Source organism: Phascolarctos cinereus, unplaced genomic scaffold (assembly GCF_003287225.1).
Source record: "Phascolarctos cinereus isolate Bilbo 61053 unplaced genomic scaffold, phaCin_HiC Scaffold_5;HRSCAF=322, whole genome shotgun sequence".
Lineage (NCBI taxonomy): Eukaryota > Metazoa > Chordata > Mammalia > Diprotodontia > Phascolarctidae > Phascolarctos > Phascolarctos cinereus.
Window position 1 is genome coordinate 283,954,618 of NW_027555958.1, and position 21,647 is coordinate 283,976,264.

Consider the following 21,647-nt stretch of genomic DNA (forward strand, 5'->3'; position numbering starts at 1 on the left):
GGTATGATAAGGGGCGAGATGTTTACTCCTTTCCTGGCCTGTGCTCTGGTCTGTTAGTGACCACAAGCACTCCTTTCTGTCCTGGAACTGTGAAGAAGGTTTCCTCTGCATTGCCACTACAAGCTCCACCACGCCAGCGCTTCTCCTCGCCCCAGGACCGCCACCCAGAACTGTGACCCAGATCCGAGCATGGGCAAAGCAAGAGATTCCTGCCTCAGCACTGGCAAAGAGATCCCTGCAGTCCCTCTCCAATCAGCCACTGGATTCCCCCTCAGTCTGTGGGCCAAGCTCGGGAAGCAGCTGCCTCGCCCAGGGCCATGCTCTTGGGGAATGGAGCTGAAACCCCACTCTCCTGTTTCAACACTGACAGAAACAGACTTTTCCCACTGACCTTCTAGGTTGTCTTTGGCATTGGTGGATTGAGGAGTCTGGAAACCTCCACAGCTGCCCAAGATTCAGTCCTCTGAGGCCTGCTCCAGGTTCCCTGCGGCCTGCACGCCCACGCCAGGCCGCGCTGCGCTGCGTTCCCAGCCCGGCATGATACACCTTTCTCATCAATCATCCAGGTTGTCTGGGGCTGGAAATTTGTTTCACTCTGTCTTTTTGTGGGTTCTGCTGCTTCAGAATTTGTTTACAGCCATTTTTTATGAGTATTTGGAGGGGTTTGGGGGAGAGCTCAAGCAAGTCACTGCTTTCACTCCTAGCTGCTTGGCTCCTCCTAGATTTCTTTCTTAAGGACCATGCCTTAAACCTAAATCACTCTGGCTCTCATTGACTGGCCAACAACATGTCCCAGCCCAAGCCCACCTGGTCATTGTTTGGGCCCAGATGGCTCAGAGTGAATGTAAATACCAACTGTTTCTGTATTGGCCAGAAACTCTAAGGGTCTTCCCCTCCCAGGTGGATTTTTTTTTTTTTACTAAGTAAAAGAGGCCATTCTTTGCCTCATTTCTCACCCAACCTTAATCGTTGAATGGGTGTTACCTCAGTCTAACTGAGACCTGGGAAAGATCTTCACTTAAAAAGGCAAGGTCTCCCACTGTATAGGGGCCATCTCCATTTGTCCTGATCTGTATCTTGCCACTAGGCCCAGATGGCTCTGGAGGAGAAAGTGAGGCTAATGACCTTGCACAGCCCTCCCTCACTTAAATCCAATTCACTTGCAAGTCATGGCTTCACCTTCCTGATGTCATGGTCCTCTTCAAGAATAAAGGACAAACAAAAACACCAACAACAAAAACCATCTCCCAGCAAGGACTCAAGAAGCAAGAACTGCTTTCCATGCTAGCAGACAGGTTTACTATCATTAGCCACTGAGGTATTTATTGAGGTTATATATGACTATTATTAAAGAAATTTCCCCTGATCCTGCAAGTTTCCAGGCGCTAAAGGAATGGGGAGTACTGCTGCGTAATAGTACACAAACAAACATGCACACACACTCACATACACTCATACACACACACACACACACACACACACACACACACACACACACATACACTAGGGGCAATGGGCCAACTGTGCAAACAACCATATCTAATGGGTGCAGTAGCTCTATAGTTAGACTTTTTTCCTCCAACTACCGTAAATATCACATTAAGCAGAAAAGCGGGTTTGTAGACATTGAAGTAAATGGCCTAATCAGGAAACTCTAAACCTTTTTCCAACCTTTTCAAAGAATGGTCCCTTCCAACATTTCAGGATTCCATGAATGCTGACTGATGGCTATCACCCAGCAGCCGACTTCCTCTCTAAGAGGACACTGTGGAGGAGGAGGACATAACACAAGCACAGCTAAGGAGGCTGTTGTGAGATTGTGTCAGTAAGAGACTGTCTGGCTGTTCTTCATTCTCCTTACTGGCAACAACAACATGAGCTAGACGGATTCTGTCTTGGAGGAGGCCTCCACTGTTTTACAGACTACCAACTATACAGAAATGCTTTTTACCACGGGCATAAAAATAGCTAATAGCTAGCATATGTAAAGCTCTTTAAGTTTTGCAAAGCATTTTGCAAATATTATCTCATTTTATCCTTGTTACAATCTCCAGAGGTAGAGGCTATTATTATCCCATTTAAAGAGGAGAGAATTGAGGCTGGCAGAAGTTAAGTGATTTGCCCAGAGTGACCCAAGTTGTCTGAGGCTGGATTGAACTCAGGTCTTCCTGATTCCACGTGCAGTACTCTATCCACTGCACCAGTACCTATGACCCCAAGACTTTCCCATTTCCTTTGCATTTTGTTTCTGACACAGAATGCCTCTGTCTGGCTGTGTACTGTGAGCAAGCTCAAAAAGGCATAAAAAAATTGTCATGCTTCAGTCAACCCAGTGATGAATCTTTCTGGACGTGGGGAGGTCTGGCCAACAAATAACACAGGCCATCACTAGTACACCCATGGGGCATTTCCAGCTTAGTTGGGGCCTGCTAGAACTTAAAGGAATGGCCTTTGAATGACCTCTGTTCCAGGATGAAGCCCTGAAGTAGGACTTTACTGGAGGAATTTGCTCCCATAGGAACAAAGCTACAAAGATAGCACAATCTTCATCTTCCACCAAAAAAAAAAAAAGTCGCTAGATATCTGTAAGACATCACTTAGTGCCAGTGTCAGAGACCAAACAGTGGACAGGATGACTCACTAGTCTGACCCAATGCAACATCTCATGACTCCTGTGAGGTGGGGTGACCTCAGGGAAGGTCACTCTGCCTCCCTAAGCCTCAGCTTCCTGATTGACAAAATGATGACGTTGGATTCAAACTATAAGGTTCCTTTCAAGTCTAAATTACCAACCTTTAGAATATGTCACTGTCCCATTAACTTACCTCTGCGATGAGGGAAGGCCACTCAGCGTAGCAAAGATCTGTCTCTGAAAGAGGGAAGTCATCTTTCTGAAGACTCAGGTTTTTCTAGTGCCATCCCATTCCCCACATTTAGGTGTTATTTGGTAACATCCCTCTGACCGGCCTGCCAGTTCACTTCCCATTAACAATCACAGCACAGCCCTTCTCCATTCAGTTCCCAAATTTTAAATTTTAAAATAAATAGGCAGCTAATAGAGGGACTGGATACATATGAACTCAACAAAGATACGACAGCTTCAACCTCACAAGCAGTTAAGGGGAAGGCATTAATGGTACATTTTTTTTTGCTTTGAAGCCTAAAGAAAAAATAAAATAAATTCTAAAGGCAATATGAAAGGAACCAGAGCTGAAATAACAATAGCCTGTTAACCGTTTCTTTCTGTGTTGGCTCAGTATTTCAACCCCTTGCATTCCTGAAAACCTTTTTTTCTACAGCTGGACGAGTGTAAGTCACCACTACATGGCGCGTGAGCAGAGGGAGGAGATCAAAGAGGATGCCATGCTATCTCTTCCCAAAAGAGTCTGAAATGACCACCCCACCCCCACCCCACCCCCAGCACTGTATACCTAGACTACTTTAACAGCCTGTCCTGCTTGGTCCATCCTCTGAACAGCTGCCAAAGCCGCTGGTCCTAAAAAACTATGGGTCAGACCACATCACTCCCTAACTCCATAAACTTCAGTGGCTCCCTACTACCATGATGCTCAAATATAGACATCACTATTAGCATTTAAAATCCTTTACAGGCTGACTTCCAGGCTTATTATACTTTGCTCACCTTTACAAGTCTAGCCAGACTAGCCATACTTCTGGTCCTTGCACAGGACATTCATCTTCCTCTCTGCTGCCTTTTCACAGTTCCATTCTCGGAACACACTCCCTCCTCCCTTCTGCCTCTTACAATCCCCAGTTTCCTCCGAAATTCAGCTCAGACTTCATTTCCTATATAACACTTTTTTCTGATCTCCCTAGCTTCCAGAGTCTCCTAAAATAAAAATTTACCTTGTTTTTATTTTTATAAAACACAGATGTCCCGAAATTCTTAGTGAAGTGCTAAGCTTTAATGTCAAAAATATAAATGCTACAAACTTGCTCCCAAAATTGGCAGTTTAATTATCTCAATTTCTTTTGTGCTTATTAAGTTTTGTGAACATTGAATAATAAATGTTTAATTTTAACAAGATGGATCACCCTGTCATTGTACGCTGTATATGCGGTGACTGCCGTATGGGACTTTCTCAGAACAGTGGCCCAGTAGAGGACATCCTCTTGATTGGCCATTGAGGTCACCTAATCTATTTCCATTAGATTCTTCCTTGTGCGGTCACATCAAAACTGTCATGTATGCATCAAAACTTTGTTTTTTGGATGATCTTGAGGCCAGAATTACAAATACTCTTCCAGTGAGCAGCAACAATTAAAGTTCTTACAAAGCTCAAAAACTGACTAGAGTAATATACAGCATTCATGTTAAATTTTAATGACGTATCAATATTGTCAGATTTGAAATAATTAGCATTTCAAACACTGGTTTTTGGTGCGTTGGTAGCACTAACACATTTGAAGCCATCAGAGCTCAAAACTTCACTAAGACTTTGGGGACACCTAAATGTATATTTGTGTATATGAAGGCAAAGGATGGTGGGCAGATGGCAGGAGAACCAAGCAGCTTCGCTGACACACTGAGAATGTCAGAAGAAATCAAGGAAGCCTTCCAGCACACTGAGGTTTTCAGCAGAAGAGTGACATGGTCAGACTTACATCTTAGAATAGAAGCAGCTAGGACTCTTCAGATCCAAGCAGAAAAAAAAAATCTAATCCTTCCTTCCACATGAAAATGCTTCTTCACATTCTTGAAGGGAGTTACCATGTCCCCACACCCAAGTCTCTTCTTCAGGCTGTTGTTGTTCAGTCCCGTCTGACTCTTCTTGTGACCCCATTTAGAGTTTTCTTGGCAAAGATACTGAAGTGGTTTACCATTTCCTTCTGTAGCTCATTTGTACAGATGAAGAAATGGAGGCAAACAGGGTGAAGTGACTTGCCCAGGGTCACACAGCTAGTAACTGTCTAAAGCTAGATTGGAACTCAGGAAGATGAGCCCTCTAAACTTCACACCCAGCCTCTATCCACTGTGCCACCTAGCTGCCCAGGCTAAACTTCCTCAGTTCCTTCAACTGGTGATTCTATGAGAGGGTTTCTAAAGTCCTGGTCAAAAGCTGGTTCTTCCTCAATGTGTTCTTCCCAACATGTGACGCCCAGAAGTGGGCAGGCACAACACACCAGATAAAGTCTGCCTTGGTCTAACTACATGGAATGATCGCTTGCTTTCCTCACCCAAACATTCCAAATTAACACAGCCAAAAACTCTCAGTGGCCACACCACACTGCAAACGACAACAAGCTCACAATTCAGGAGAACCTCTCTTTGGTCTGTTCTTCAAGAACAGCAGCTTACTAGTTATGTCTTTTCCAGCTTACATTTTGGCTGAAAAAAATCCCAAATGTAGGACTCTGCACGTGTACACTTGTATTTACTTATAGCCCTACTAAACTGCATCTTAACGCCATGTAAGTTGTAAAGCTGGAAGAAACATTAGATCATTGGATCGGGGAGTCAAGGCCTCAGACGACAGACTTTGAGTGAAGGGTATGGCAGTCCAACCCCCTCATTTTAAAGAAGAGGCAGCTCAGGCCTAGGGAGGTTAAATGACTCAACCAAAGGAGGTCGTGAACGACCTCATTCCCTGGGTCTCAGTTTCCCCATCAACTTTAAAAAAAGTCACCTCAGCTTTATTTAACATCTGTCAAGATCTCTAGATCTGGAGCCAACATGTTAACTACTCCTCTGGGCCTTCTTTCAAGTCATTAATTAAAATGTTGACTAAAACAGGATGGTCAAGGTCAGAAATTGCTGGGACATTCTACTACACTACTCTCAAGTAGAAGTTAATATCAATCCACTGTTAATATTTATTATTCATTGGAATATAATATTTAGCACTGAGACTAATCTAAATGCTTCATTCTACCGAAGAAGAAACTGAGTCTCTGACGGGCAAAGTATCTTGCCCCAGGTCACATGGATGACCCTCTGACTCAAGATCCAACACTCTGGACCCAGCCACATCTGCTCACCGATGACAAGAACCTCAAACATCTGGACCAGGAGTTTGTCAGTCCACATTTTTTTTTGTAAATAGTATTTTAGTTTTTCCAATTACACATAAAGATAGTTTCCAGTATTTAGTTTTATAATATTTTGAGTTCCAAATTTTTCTCCCTCCCTCCCCCCTCCCAAGATAGCAAGCAATCTGATATAGGTTATACATGTGCAATCATGGAAACATATTTCCATTAAGGGGCTTGGATTCTTAAGATTTGTCCTGTTTACATTAGCGATACAAATGCTTAGATTCTCTAAGAGTCTGGCCAATATGGCAGATGTTCTAATGAACCTTGTCTTTGGCTGGAAAAAAAAAAAGGAAAAAGAAACATATTTCCACAATAGTCATGTTGTGAAAGAAGAAACAGAATAAAAGGGGAAAAGCTACACACAAAAAAAGTTAAATTAGTGTATTTCGATCTGCATTCAGACTCCATAGTTCTTTTTCTGGATGTGCACGGCATTTTCCATCATGAGTCTTTTGGAACTGTCTTGAAGCACTGTATTGCTGAGAAGGAAGTCAATCATAGCTGATCACTGCACAATGTTGTTGTTACTGTGTGCAATGTTCCCCTGGTTCTGCTCACTTCATTCAGCATCAGTTCCTGTAAGTTTTCCCAGGTTTTTCTGAAATCTACCTGCTCATCATTTCTTATATCACAATAGTATTCCATTGCCTTCATATACCACAATTCGTTCAGACATTCCCCAAATAATAGGCATTCCCTCAATTTCCAATTCTTTGCCACCACAAAAAGAGCCACAATAAATATTTTTTTACATGTAGATCCTTTCCCATTTTTATGATCTCAATTCCACATTTAAACAAAATTCTGCCTTGGCACTAAGTTCCAATGAATCAAAAATATTTACAAAGAATGTGGAAACAAACTAAAATAATACTTGATTTTAAATTCCTTTGAAGGCCAGGACTATTTCATGGCTTTCTCATACTGCCAAGCCTAGTGACTGTGCACTGTAGACACTTTGTGAATGTTTTGTTGAATAAACAGAACCTCATTAATACAGGTATCACAAACAGTTTTCAACAATTTTATCTATGAAAAAGAGTTTAATAAACAAAAAACATAACGAAGGAAAACAATTTTGAAAGCCATCCAACTATTTTGTCCCATTTCAGCAACAACATTTGCATTCAATGAGTGTACTAATCATAAATGAGATTATCTTTTTTCTCTGAGAGACAGGGATAGAGATAGAGACAGATGAGAGATACAGAGATGAGAGACAGAGATAGTAGCTAGAGAGCTGACCTCAGAATGAGAAAGCACATACTAGCTATGTGACCTAGGGCAAGTCACTAACCTCTCAATGTTCAACTGAGTCAACACTAAGACTTTGTTGCAGAAAAAGGACAGCCCTATATTATATAAGTTTCCTCATCTATATCAATGACATCACAAGTTCAATCCTGTCCTCTCTTCTTGCCAGATTTTAACAAGTTCTCTGCCACCCCACCCCAATCTCCTTAGCAATACTATTATAAAGACTTAAAAATAATAAGATGAATTTTTACAGACATCCTGTAACTCAGACTTTTATGTTTTGCTCCTAACCAAAGAACAACAGTTTGGATTTATATAAGTCAGTAAGTCAACAAGCATTTTAGTAAGGATGTTAAGAACTAAGGATACAAAGAAAGGTAAAAACACCATCCCTTGCCTTCCTGGAGTCCACATTCTAATTCGGGGAGAGAAAATATAAATAACTAATTGGGGCAGCTGGTGGCACAGTGGATTCAGTACAGAGCCTGGAGTCTGAAAGACTGGGGTTCAAATCCAACCTCAGTCACTTACTAGCTTTGTGACACTGGGCAAGTAGCCTCTGTCTGCCTCAGCTTCCTCATCTGTAAAATGGAGATAGTAACAGCACCTACCTCCCTGGATTGTTGTCAGGATCAAGTGAGATAATAATTATAGAGCACTTAGCACAGTGCCTGTCACACAGTAAGTGCTATATAAATGTTAGCTATTATGTTATTATTATTAACTAGGTACATAAAAGATATACACAGAGTAGATGGAAGGTCATCTATAAGGAAAGGCACCGGCAGCTTTTTGTTTCGTTTTGACTGGGTATCCTGATCTTGGGCAGCTAGGTGACACAAGTGCATAGAGTGCCAGGCCTGGAGTCAAAAAGACACATCCTCCTCAGTTTAAATCCAACCTTGGACACTTACTGTCGCACACAGTTGTGTGACCCTGGACAAGTTACTTCACCCTGTTTGCCTCAATTTCCTCATGTGTAAAATGAGCTGGAGAAGGAAATGGCAAACCACTCCAATATCTTCGCCAAGAAAACCCCAAAGTGGGTCATGAAGAGTCAGATATGACTGAAAACGGCTGAACAGCAACAAAATCCTGATCTTACCCAACCAGAAACACAAGAGTTCCTCACAGGCTTTGTTCGGCTCTACTTGACCAAGGAGCTCTGACCAGCTCTATTTCCAACCCGGGCCAGGTCACTCCTGCTCTGGATAAGTAAGTGGTGCATCTCTGTCCCTGGAGGCTCACCACATTAATGTCAACCTCAGCACAAACACCCAATCTGCATAGCCCACTACAGACCACAACTCCCACGCTCATCTGCCTTCCTCAGCCTACCCAGTAGCAGGACTACCTCCAATAGATAGGCATGGAAATGTACAAATATGAAAAAAAGGGAAAAGAAAAGGAAGGAGGAAGGGAAAGGAAAAAAGGAAATGGATGAAAGAGAAAGAAAACGTACAACAGGGTAAAAATCAGGCAGTAACTGTTTACACGGCCCAGTGAAAATGATTAACTCCATGCAGCTGATTAAATATAGACAGGGCCCCCTAGTACCAGTGAATGATGACCTGTAATCATTGTAAAGGACAAGGCTGCAAAAGACTGTCTTTGAACGCTGATTGAGCCCAGGGAGATGGAGGCGGAGAGAGGGAGAGAGCAGAATAAGACACAATAGGGGCTGTGCAGAAACTCTCAGCTGACCCTCAGTGCCAAGGCTGAAAGGCCACCCTACTGAAAAAGGCCACGGCTCAGCATGCTGTTCCCATCAGAGACGGCAGAATCTGGACCAATGACAAGCTTACACATAAGCCTGGGCAGTACTGTTGACAGGCCCAAGGGATGGCACCTCACGTCCAGAACCTCCCAAGCCCATTACCATGTGGATGACTTGACAGCCTGATTATGGGATCACAGTAAGATGAGCAACACATTGTCGCTATGGTTACTGTCATTAAAAAAAAAAAGATCATAGACAATCTTTCATTTTAAATTAAACGGGTTTTCAAACCACCCACACACCATCCTCTTCTCTCCTCCCCTCTGCCCGGGATGAGTGGAACTTCACCAAGGAGGAGAAGCACCCACCAAGTCTCCCTGGCCCTGAGCCTACCAGGCAGGATGGAGAGGGGCTCGGGGCACGGCCTCTTCTTTAATCCTTGTCACTCCCAAGAAAAAAGCGGAAGTTCAGGCCACCTCACTGGTCACTGGGATCAAAGCTCCATTACACTGAAGATAACATGAATAGCATAGCTCACAGGAGCCCCTATTTGGTCAAAAAGATCACATCTATAGCAGCTTGCTCATTGTCTCTTTCAGCTTATAATTTGGTTGGAAAATAGTCCCAAATGGGGGGGGGGAGCCAAGATGGCAGAGTGAAAGCAGTGACTTGCTTCAGCTCTCCCCTAAACCCCTCCAAATACCTATAAAAACTGGCTCTAAACAAATTCTAAAGCAACAGAACCCACAAAAAGACAGAGTGAAGCAAATTTCTAGCCCAAGACAACCTGGATGGTTGATCAGAAAGGTATATCATGCTGGGCTGGAAGAGGAACGCAGCATGGCGCTGGCCGCAGGCTGCAGAGAACCTGGAGCAGGCCTCAGAGGACTGAATCGGGCAGCTGTGGCAGCTTCCAGACCTCTCAACCCACAAACACCAAGGACAACTTAGAAGGTCAGTGGGAAAAGTCTGTTTCCGCGGTGCTGAGAGAAGAGTCAGGTCAGAGCCAGCTCCACAGCACAGAGCGCAGAGCATGGGCCCTGGGGTGGTGGCTGCGTCCTGAGCTTCTGGCCCACAGAGTGAGGGGGAATTGAGTGGCTGATCAGAGGGGGATTGCAGGGATCTCTTTGCCAGTGCTGAGGCAGGAATCTCTTGCTTTGCCCGTGCTTGGATCTGGGTCACAGTTCTGGGTGGCGGTCCTGGGGCGAGGAGAAGCGCTGGCGTGGTGGAGCTTGTAGTGGCAATGCAGAGGAAACCTTCTTCACAGTTCCAGGACAGAAAGGAGTGCTTGTGGTCACTAACAGACCAGAGCACAGGCCAGGAAAGGAGTAAACACCTCGCCCCTTATCATACCACCTTGGAAGAACTGAAAATTTACAGGTCCCTACAAGTATCTCTGAAAACAGCTATACAAACCCCTGAAGCTTGGGACAGTACATTCTCCACATTGGAAGCAGACTCTTACCTTAACAAAGAGTTTAAAACTCAAGTAATTGGCCGGGATCATGAGCAAGCAGCACAAAAAGAGTCAGACTATATTATCTTACTTTGGTGACAAAGAAGATCAAAATATACAACCAGAAGAAGACAACAAAGTCAAAGCTCCTACATCCAAAGCCTCCAAGAAAAATATGAATCAGTCCCAGGCCTTGGAAGAGCTCAAAAGGGATTTTGAGAAGCAAGTAAGAGAAGTAGAGGAAAAACTGGGAAGAGAAATGAGAGTGATGCAAGAAAATCATGAAAAACAAGTCAACAGCTTGCTAAAGGAGACCCAAAAAAATACTGAAGAAAATAACACCTTAAAAAATAGCCTAACCCAAATGGCAAAAGAGGTCCAAAAAGCCAATGAGGAAAGAATGCCCTAAAAAGAAAAACTGGCCAAATGGAAAAGGAAGTCCAAAAGATTACTGAAGAAAATACTTCCTTAAAAATTAGGATAGGTAGTGGAAGCTAGTGACTTTATGAGAAATCATGACACAGTAGAACAAATCCAAAAGAATGAAAAATTAGAAAACAATGTGAAATATCTCATTGGAAAAACAACTGACCTGGAAAATAGATCCAGGAGAGAGAAAAAATTATTGGACTATCTGAAAGCCATGATCAAAAAAAGAGCCTAGACATCATCTTTCAAGAAATTATCAAGGAAAACTGCCCTGATATAGTAGAACCAGAGGGCAAAATAGAAATTGAAAGAATCCACAGATCTCCTCCTGAAAGAGATCCCCAAAGGAAAACTCCTAGGAATATTGTAGCCAAATTCCAGAGTTCCCAGGTCAAGGAGAAAATATTACAAGCTGCCAGAAGAAACAATTCAAGTACTGTGGAAACACAATCAGGATAACACAAGATTTAGCAGCTTCTACGTTAAAGGACCACAGGGCATGGAATATAATATTCCGGAGGGCAAAGAGATAGGATTACAACCAAGAATCACCTACCCAGCAAAACTGAGTATAATCCTTCAGGGGAAAAAATGGTCATTCAGTGAAATAGAGGACTTTCAAGCATTCTTGATGAAAAGACCAGAGCTGAATAGAAAATTTGACCTTTCAAATACAGACTCAAGTGGAACATGAAGAGGTAAACAGGAAAGAGAAATCATAAGAGACTTATTAAGTTGAACTGTTTACATTCCTGCATGGAAAGATATGATATTTATAACTCATGAGACCTTTGTCAGTATTAGGGTAGTTGGAGGGAAAAAATTATATGTATGTAGATAGATAGATAGATAGATAGATAGATAGATAGATAGATAGATAGATAGATAGGTAGAGGCACAGGGTGAGTTGAAGATTAAGGGGTCATATCTGGAGAATTAAGGGATGAGAGAAGATTATGCTAGGAGAAGAAGAAAGGGAGAGGTAGAACAGGGTAAATTATCTCACAAAAAAAAACAGAAAAGAAAAGGCTTTTACAGTGGAGGAGAAAGGGGAAGGTGAGAGGGAATGATGAATCTTATTCTCATAGGATTTGGCTTAAGGAGGGAATAACATACACATTCAATTGGGTATGGAAATCTGTCTTACCCTACAGGAAAATGGGGAGAAGGGGACAAGAGAGCAGGGGATGATAGAAGGAGGGCAGATTGGGAAAGGGGTAATCAGAAGCAAATACTTCTGAGGAGGGACAGGGTCAAAAGAAAGAATAGAATAAATGGGGGGCAGAATAGGATTAAGGGAAATAGAGTTAGTTTTTCACAACATGTCTACTATGCATAACGGCACATGTATAACCTACACTGAGTTGCTTGCCTTTTCAATGAGGGTGGGTGGGGAGGGAGGAAGGGAGAAAATTTGGAACCCAGAGCTTTAAAAAACACATGTTTAAAAAAAAAGTTTTCACATAAGAAATACAGGAAATGGAGTACAGAAGTCTATCCTGCCCTACAGGAAAATAGAAGGGGAAGGGGATAAGAGATGGGGAGGGGGGGAGAGACAGAAGAGAGGGCAGACTAAGGGAAGGGGTATATTCAGAACGCATGCCATCTTGGGGTGGGGGGAGGGGCGAGATGGGACAAAAATTTGGAACTCAAAATCTTGTGGAAGTAAATGTTGAAAACTAAAAATAAATAAATTTATATAAATAAAAAGAAAAATAAAATAGTCCCACATGTAGGACTTGTGCATTCACATTTATAGCCTTACTAAAGAGCATACAAGATTTAGAGATAGAAGGGATCGTAGATCATAAGATTACAGATTTGGGACCTTACATCATAGATCTAGAGCTGAAAGATATTTTATTTTTAAAATTCAGTTTATTTTATTTTCAATTTCAACATTTTCTCCCTCTTCCACTTGCTCCTCCATCCATTGAAAAGGCAAGAAATACAAAACCCATTACAAATAGAAAGTTATACAAAACAAATCACTACATTAGCCATGATTGGGGGGTTGGAGGAGACAGGAGGAGGAAAGCAAGAAAAAGAAAGAATCTGCACTCTGAATCCATCAGCTCTTTCTCTGGAGGCGGATAATATTTTTCATCATGAGTCCTCTGGAACCTTGGTGGGCCATTATATTAATCAGAGTTGCTAAGTCCAAAAGGAACTTTAGAGATTGAGTCTAATTTCTTCATCATTTTGCAGATGAGGCAACTGAGACTCAGAAAGTTAAATGACACATTCTCTGTAGTAGTCTGACCATGATATTCTATAACCAACAGTGACCCAAGTGGATTTTCTTCTGCTCATTTCTAGGAATGGTGGTTTTGAGTCCTTTTTTTCCTCCCAATCCACAGAGCATCCCTCATGGCCTCTTCCCACTGGCTCACTTCTGACAAGCTGCTTATGCTTGCAAGTCTCTGACCTCATCTCCCTGTGCACAAGGAAGAGGGCCCATGGTAACCTTCACCAGGCTTCTAGGTTATAGGTGTGATGGAGCATGGGCCAACAGCATTTGTTCTCATTTACATCAAGGCCCGGCCTCAGCTATCTTTACAGAAACAACCACAACCAAACCGTAGACTTATACTTTAGCACAAAGAACACTGACTTTGCAGTCAGAAGCCCTCAGTTCAAATCCCAGCTCTGCTACTCACTAGCTCCGTGACTTTGGGCAAGTCACTTCAGTCTCTTTGGGTCCCACTTTCTTCATCTGTAAAGTGGAGATCTGATGACCCTTAAGACCCCTTCAAGTTCTAAACCTATGATCTTCTCGCTGCCTGTAAGCAATGACACACCTATGAGCTCTTTGTAATCTAGCTGTCAGTCCCACACAAGAGTAGAGGGTGAGATTTCTGATGCCCCCCGACCCTAATGGCCTCATCTACTCTGCATCCATTTAGCACCCAAAGACTTGGTTTGTACTGTATTCATTTAAACCTGGTGAAAGGTTATGCTCTATCAGTGTTCCTAAGGCATTTTCCCAGTATGTATTCCATCTCCCTATTCTGTTAGCTCTTTAAAGACAGACCATATCTTCTACTTCTGTATTATTCATACTCAAACATACACATGCCCACCCACATAGCAATAGTTCAGGTGTGCTCTTTTTCATAATAAATATGACACACAAAAATCTGAACACACCAGCTAGATAAATGGGGATGAGGAGGAGGATAACTGTTCACATCACAAAAAGATTCTTCACTTTAAAGAAGGATTCTCAGAGCATTCCAAATTTGTTTACAGATCATTACCTATTTGACAGAAAGCCTGAGATTTAGACACATATTTTTACAGGAATAAAAGTCTTGCACAAAGCAAGGAACAACCATCTTCGCTGGACTCTGCAACCTTCCATCAGTGGTGTCCCTGGCTACGTGTTAAGCCTGGTGCTGAGTGGTACTCACCAAGTAAGGCATCAGAAGATCAGCCAGGTAGACAAAAGATGCTCCAAGGGTGAAGCCAACTGCCACAGGGAAGAAAGCAAAGGCACCAAAATTTCCTGAGGATTCTGCCATCTCAATTGCAGGGGCCAGAAGCGACCAATAGGAAGCAGCTAGCATGACCTGAATAAAGGAAGCCACCAGAATCATTCAAACAGTCACAAGAGGGCTTCCATGCTGGATCATCAGCGTCAGCCCAAGGTGAGTATGATAATTCCCATAATGCTGCTTCATATTGACCAACCACTTACCTCCAGGCACTAGGTACCCCCAGAACCAAAGGTCCAGTCTCAGAACTCCAGGAAGCTAACACTGTTGGGCAGTAAGATGTGTCCTTTTATAAAGGATGGGGCAAGGAAATGGGTGAATATCAGTTAGAATGACTTACAAATTTGGGTAGCAGCCATTCAACCTGAGTTCAGCTACAATCACTGCATCCCCCTCATTTCCTCTAAGCACTATCAGTGGCATGCACTGTACGATTTTGTGCTTATTTAAAAGTCTTGTCAGCACATATTCATATGCCCACTATCTCCCATCAAATTCTAAGGTCCTCAAGGCTAGGGATCATTGTTTCTATTGCTTTCACATCATCCCCAACATCACCACCTACCTCGCCCACTCCTAACATATAGGGCTTTGTGCATCGTGGGTACACAACTGAACATGTGGACTGACTCTTTTCTAAGTGATAGTCCCACTGCATTCTGCCCTAGACAGAGCATAACTGGAGTGCTGCATTCAGTTCTGGGCATCACATTTTAGGGAGATCAATAGTAAGCTAGAAAGCACCTAGAATAGAGCAAACTAAGTCAACCCAAAGGCGTAACTATTGAGCATTTGCTCCCCGGTACCAATTTGCATCTTCTGAGCTTGAAACTGGCCACAACTGTTTATTTTCCAAAATAGCATTAGATCTGGCAATATATCAGATTAAGTAATAAATCAAGGTGTACAAATCAAGGATAAAAATGAACCACTGAGAATATTCTAAACTTTGCAAATCTTCTAAGGACACTTGACCATAGAGCCATAAAGTCTAGAGTTGGATGTGTCCACAAAGAAATCTGTAATAGCTCTGACATATAGTCATTGAACCCCTAACTGAATGCTTTTTTTGTGACAAGAAGCTCACTAACTCACAATAACAGAGTTATTTGACTCTGCTATCCCCTCAAGTTACCATTCTACATCTCAACTCCTAGTAAGGTTTGTCCATACTTCTCATCCCCATTTCTACTCACTTCTAAACCCCTTGTCATCTCTCTTCTAGCCCTATCACTGTTTTTTCTGATTTCTTCAAAGTTACCATTGCTGTTCTGGTGGCTATTCCTCAATTCTCATTCTACTTGACCCTTCTACAGCTATGACTCTACTGCCCATCTCAATACCTTGTCCTTCCTTGTCTTCTGTAACAGTCTTCTTTCTTTCTTGCTTCTCCTACTTGTCTGACCACTGCTTCTCACTTTCCTTTGCAACATGAGGCATAGGTGTCCCCCAAAGCTCTGTCCTGGGTCCCCATGTTTATATACCCTCTTTCAGTCATCTCATCATGTTCTTATGTGGTCAGTTATCATCTCTATGTACATCATGCTCACATCACGTAGCCAAACAATCTAGCTTGTGATGTCAAGTCCCTGTCACTAAAATCCTTCTGTATGTTTCTACCTGGATGCTAATGTAGCATCTCAAGTTCAACCTACCTGAAACATCCCAAACCCACACTTCTTGCAAGTCATCCTCTTTGAGCAACACTCTCCTTCCAGTCACCCAGGTTCAAATCTCAAGGTCAATCCTTGACTCTTAGGACACTACACAAAATCACTTGACCTGCATATGTTTCAGTTTCCTCATAGATAACATGTCTAGATGGCCTCTGAGCTACCTCACACTTCCAGATCAAAGGGCACTAGTGTAGGAAAACTGGTAGTTCTTTATATTAAGTGGAAATTTACCTTTCTACAACTGACCTGAGGACAACACAGGACACATCTACTTTCCTTTTATACATAATAGACTTTCGAATACCTGAAGACAGAAAGATCAGGAAAAGTCAACATCATTTTTTTCTTGTTTTGGTGAGGCAATTGGGGTTAAGTGACTTGCCCAGAGCAAGTCACAAAGCTAGTGAGTGTTATGTGTCTTAGGCCACATTTGAACTCAGGTCCTCTCACACCATATACCACAAGAAGTTATAACTGGATACATGACCTTGATATGACACGTTACACTATAAAAAAATTAAAGAAGCAAGGAAGAAGATGCCTTTCTCAACCACAGATAAAAGGAAAGTTCTTGACCAAGAAGAGATAGTGTACTACAGGACATAAAATTATTTTAATTAAATAAAATTGGGGGGAAATTGCCACAAACAAATCAATGTAGGTAAAATTAGAAGAGAATTAATTTTTAAGTTAACTGGAAAATATATTTGTAGTAAACTTCCCTGACAAAAGTCTGATAGTTAAGCTATATAAGGATTAGAATCAAAAATATAAGAACAAGAGTCATTCCCCAATAGATAAATGGTCAAGGGATATGAACAGGCAGTTCTTGAAAGAAGAACAGCAAAATATCAACAACCATATGAAAGAAAAAGTCTCAAATCAGTAATAAAAGAAACTAAAATTATCCCCTACCTTACCTGCCACATACAATCTGCTGCTAAATGTTGCCCACTCCATCACTATAAGGTCATTTGCATTCACCTCTCCTCAATATTGTGAGAGAAAAGGATATAGGAAAGGTAAGTTTTGATAGGAAAGAGAGAACACTCAGGTGCTATGTGGGCTACGTCAATGAAAGAATGCAAATGGGTACTAAAACATCAAGGGCTTCAGAAGTGTGTTTAGATCCTAAGAGACAAATTGTTACATATCAGTCCCCCATGACAAAGCTCATGGAGCCAACAACCCTCTTTTAAAATACATACATAGGGGCAGCTAGGTGGCACAGTGAATAGAGCACCGGCCCTGAAGTCAGGAGGACCTGAGTTCAAATCTGGCCTCAGACCAAACACTTGACACTTACGAGCTGTGTGACCCTGGGCAAGTCACTTAACCCCAATTGCCTATAAAAATTAAAATAAAATACATACATATATTTATTTATTTATTCTTAACATTACTTTCTTTTTGACTTCCAAATTCTCTTCCTCCCACCACCTTCCCCATCCAAGGCAAAAAATATGATATCAATTATACATGTGAAATCATGAAAAAAAAGTAAGAAAAATAAGAAAAGTAAGAAAATTGCATTTCAATTTGTACTCAGAGTTCAACAGTTCTCACTCTAGAGATGGATAGAATTTTTTCATAACAAGTCTTTTGGAACTGTCTTATGTCATTGTATTGATCACAGCAATTGTGTTTCACAACTGATTATCATTACAACATAGCTCCTACTGTGCACAACAATCTCCTGGTTCTCACTTCATTCTGCATCAGTTCATATAGGTCTTGCCATGTTCTTCTGAAACTAACTTACCTCATCATTTTTTATAGCACAATAGTATTCCATCACAATCATATGCCACAACTCGGTCAGCCATTCCCCAATTGATAAGCATCCCCTCAATTTCCAATTCTTTGCCACCACAAAAAGAGCTGCTATAAATATTTTTGTACCTATACATCCTTTTCCCTTCTCTTTGATCTTGTTGGGATACAGACCTAGTAGTGGTATTTCTGGGTCAAGGAGTAGGCACAGTTTTACAGCCCTTTGGACATAGTTCCATATTGTTCTCTAGAATGGTTGGACTAGTTCACTACTCTGTCAATATTTCATTAGTTTACCTATTTTTCCTTCATCCTCTCCAGTATTTGTCACTTCTGATAAGTGTGAGATGCTACCTCAGAGTTGTTTTAATTTGAATTTCTCTCATCAATAGGGATTTCAAGTATTTTTTTACATTACTATAGAGAGATTTGATTTCTTCTTCTGAAAACTGCCTGTTTATATTCCTTGACTCAACTGGGGAATATCTCTTATTTTTAGAAATCTGACTCAGTTCTATACTCAGTATATATTTGAGAAATGAGGCCTTTATCAGAGAAACTTGCTATCAAAAAATGTTTGCTTCTTCATTGTCTATGGAATCTTTTAGCAAAATGTAGTTTCCCTGACTATCCCTTTTAATTAAGTCTATTTTTGCTTTTGCTTTATCTGAGATATTGATTGTTACTCCTCTGCCTTTCTTTAATTTAGCTAAAGCACATTAGATTCTGCTCCAGCCCTCTATTTTAACCTTGTATGTGTCTTTCTGTATCAAGTATGTCTCTTGTAAACAACTTATTGCTGGATTCTGGTTTCTAATCCATTCTGCTATCCACTTGGTAAGCTCGTTCCATTCACATTCACAGTTATGATTACTGTGTATTTCCCTCCATCATATTTTCTTCTCTCCCCCCCCCCGTCTCTCTTACTGTCTCACCTCAAAAGTTTATTTTGGGGGCAGCTAAGTGGGGCAATGGATAGAGCTCCAGCCTTGGACTCAGGAGGACCTGAGTTCAAATCTGGCCTCAGACACTTGACACTTACTAGCTGTGTGACCCTGGGCAAGTCACTTAATCCCAACTGCCTCACCAAAAAGCAAAAATAATAATAAATAATAATAATAATAAGTTTATTTTGCTTCTAACCCTGACCTTCCTTAATCTATCCTCCCTTTTATCATCCCTTCCCCCTTTCTCTAATCTCCTTCCCCTACTATTTCCCTACTGGGTAAGTTACATTTCTATACACCACTGAGTGTGTGTGTGTGTGTGTGTGTGTGTGTGTGTGTCTGTGTGTGTGTGTGTACATATACACATATAGTCTTCCCTCTCCATACTAATTCCAACGAGAGTGAAGTTCAAGCATTGCCCACTACCCCTCATTTTCTCCTCCATTTTAAAAGCTCTTCCATGAATACCTGTTTTACGTGAGAAAATTCTCCCCATTCTACCTCTTCCTTCCCCCCTTCACCCAGTACATACCTCCTTCTCACCCTTCGTTTTAAAAAATCATCCCAACATAATTGACTCAGATTCATGCACTCTATGTAAATTCCTTTTAACTCTCCTAATAATGATAAAGTTCTTCGGAGTTACATGTATCATCTTCCCACACAGGAATGTAAACAGTTAAGCTTTATTAAGTCTCTGACGATTATACTTCCATGTTTACCCTTTTATACTTCTCTTGAGTCTTGTGTTTGAATGTTAAATTTTCTAGTCCGCTCTGGTCTTTTCATCAGGAATGCTTGAAAGTCCTCTATTTCATTAAATATCAACTTTTTCCTCAGAAGGCGTATGCTCGGTTTTGCTGAGTGGGTGATTCTTAGTTGTAATACTAGCTCCTTTGCCTTCTGAAATACCATATTCTAAGCCCTTCATTCCTTTAATGTGGAAGCAGCTAAATCTTGTGTGATCCTGACTGTGGCTCTACAATATTTGAACTGTTTCTTTTTGGCTGCTTGAAGTATTTTCTCTCTGATCTGATGAGGCAATGGGGTTAAATGACTTGCCCAGGGCCACACAGCTAGTAAGTGTTATGTGTCTGAGGCTGGATTTGAACTCTGGTCCTCCTGACTCCAAGGCCAGAGCTCTATCCACTGCGCCACCTAGCTGCCCTTCAGTGACATTTTATACCTCTTTTTCCTTTTGGCCAATTCTGCTTTTTAAGGAGGTTTTTTTTTTCCCCTTCAGTGAATTTTTGTGCCTCTTTTAATATTAGGCCAGTTCTGTTTTTTAAGGCAATATTTTTTTCAGTATTTTTTTGTGTCTCTTTTATCAAGCTATTGACTCTCTTTTCACAATTTTCTTGTTTCACTCTCATTTCTTTTCCCAATTTTTCCTCTATCACTCATCTCTTTCTTTAACTCTCCTAAGAATTCTTATTGGGGTTAGGTCCAAATAACATTTTTCTTTGAGGCTTTTTTTTCGCAGCTGTTTTCACACCATTGTCTTCTGAGTTGATGACTTGGTTTTCCCTGCCACCATAGTAGCTTTTTACAGTCATATTCTTTGTTATTTGCTCATTTTTTCCAGCCTATTTCTTAACTTTGAACTTCATCTTAAAGTTAGGCTTTGCTCCCCTGGGAGTGGGGATATGCTATTCCAAGTCAGGCTTTTTCATGCTGCCGTTTCATAGCTTGTTTGGAGGAATGCAAGTTTTTGATGCTTCCAAGGTGGTATGATCCTGGGACAGGCATGGTCACTGATCTATCCTCTGGTATTTACCCAGGAAGTGCCCTTGGTCCTTGCAGCCACAAGCTCTATCACTCCTCTTTGCTTGAGAACTGCGACCAAAGCCTCTCCTCCCTCGTGACTGACAACCAGCACTCCTTTCCGCACTGGAAGTGCAACCCAGAACTGTGTATGGGCAACAGAGTCGCCAATCAGTGCCAGCAAAGGGTGCCAGGTAATCTTTCTGACCAGTTGTCCAACCCCCGCACCACCTCTTGGCTCAGAGCTCCCAAAGCTGCTGCTCCTACTGCAGCTGCTGTTTCTGCTGCCTCACATGTAGGCCCCTGGACATACCTCTACCCCTGTGTTACAAATTTCTCCTGTCAACCTCTTAAGTTTTCTTAGGCCAGGAAAAATGTTTCCTCCAGAACTTTTGTTGGCTCTGCCACTCCAAAATTTTATCTGAGGCATTATTTTAAAGTTATTTGGAGGGGAATGTGGAGAGAATTCAGCTGGGTTGCCTCTAATCTGCCATCCTGGCTCCCACAAATAGCTCTCTTGCAACAGGGACCAACAAATGTCTCTCAAATTATTGTCCCTTGTGCCACAGATGTGAATTCAAGCCCTTCAAGTAGACAAGAATATGTAGAAAAAACACAGGCTTTATTAAATTGATCTCTAAGTCAAGTAGATGGCATTCTGCAAAAGAATCTCACATTCTCCAGCTTCTAAGGCACCCAGCACAATAGATGGCCTGCTCTGAGGGAGACTAAGTCATCACAGATCCACTTCCTTGGTATACCAAAGGGAGCCTTTGCTTCTGACAATTAAAATATCAGGAAGTCAACGCCCATGACACACACAAGTGTATCTTTGTGCGTGCCTCATTTCCCACCTTCTTAAAATGACATGAAGAAAAGAAGTGGGGGGAAAAATAGTCCCTAGGGACCTAATCACTATCTTATTGTTTCTCTAACACTAGGGTCTCAGAACCGGAAACGATTCTGGACTTCTAAGAGTCAGAACCCATCATAGTGAGCACCAACAAATGACTCCGGGCTCAGCCACCACAGGAATCCCTATCAGCTCGCGGCGCTGGAAATCCTATGGCA

At 41.8% G+C, this 21,647-nt stretch overlaps 1 protein-coding gene across 6 annotated transcripts in view; it reads right to left on the minus strand.

Moving 5' to 3' along the window:
• SLC39A11 (solute carrier family 39 member 11) overlaps nt 1–21,647 on the minus strand; it is a 514,219-nt gene that overhangs the window by 423,878 nt on the left and 68,694 nt on the right. For 4 of the 6 annotated variants that reach the window (XM_021002501.2, XM_078155890.1, XM_021002500.2 and 1 more), the window contains exon 4: nt 14,333–14,491. The exons of 1 other annotated variant lie outside the window; for it this stretch is intronic. In XM_021002501.2, coding sequence (XP_020858160.1) covers nt 14,333–14,491 — 159 coding nt within the window. Of the gene's footprint in view, nt 1–14,332; nt 14,492–15,759; nt 15,865–21,647 lie in introns of those variants that run through there. One more of the 6 variants, XM_021002502.2, reaches the window with a different exon arrangement.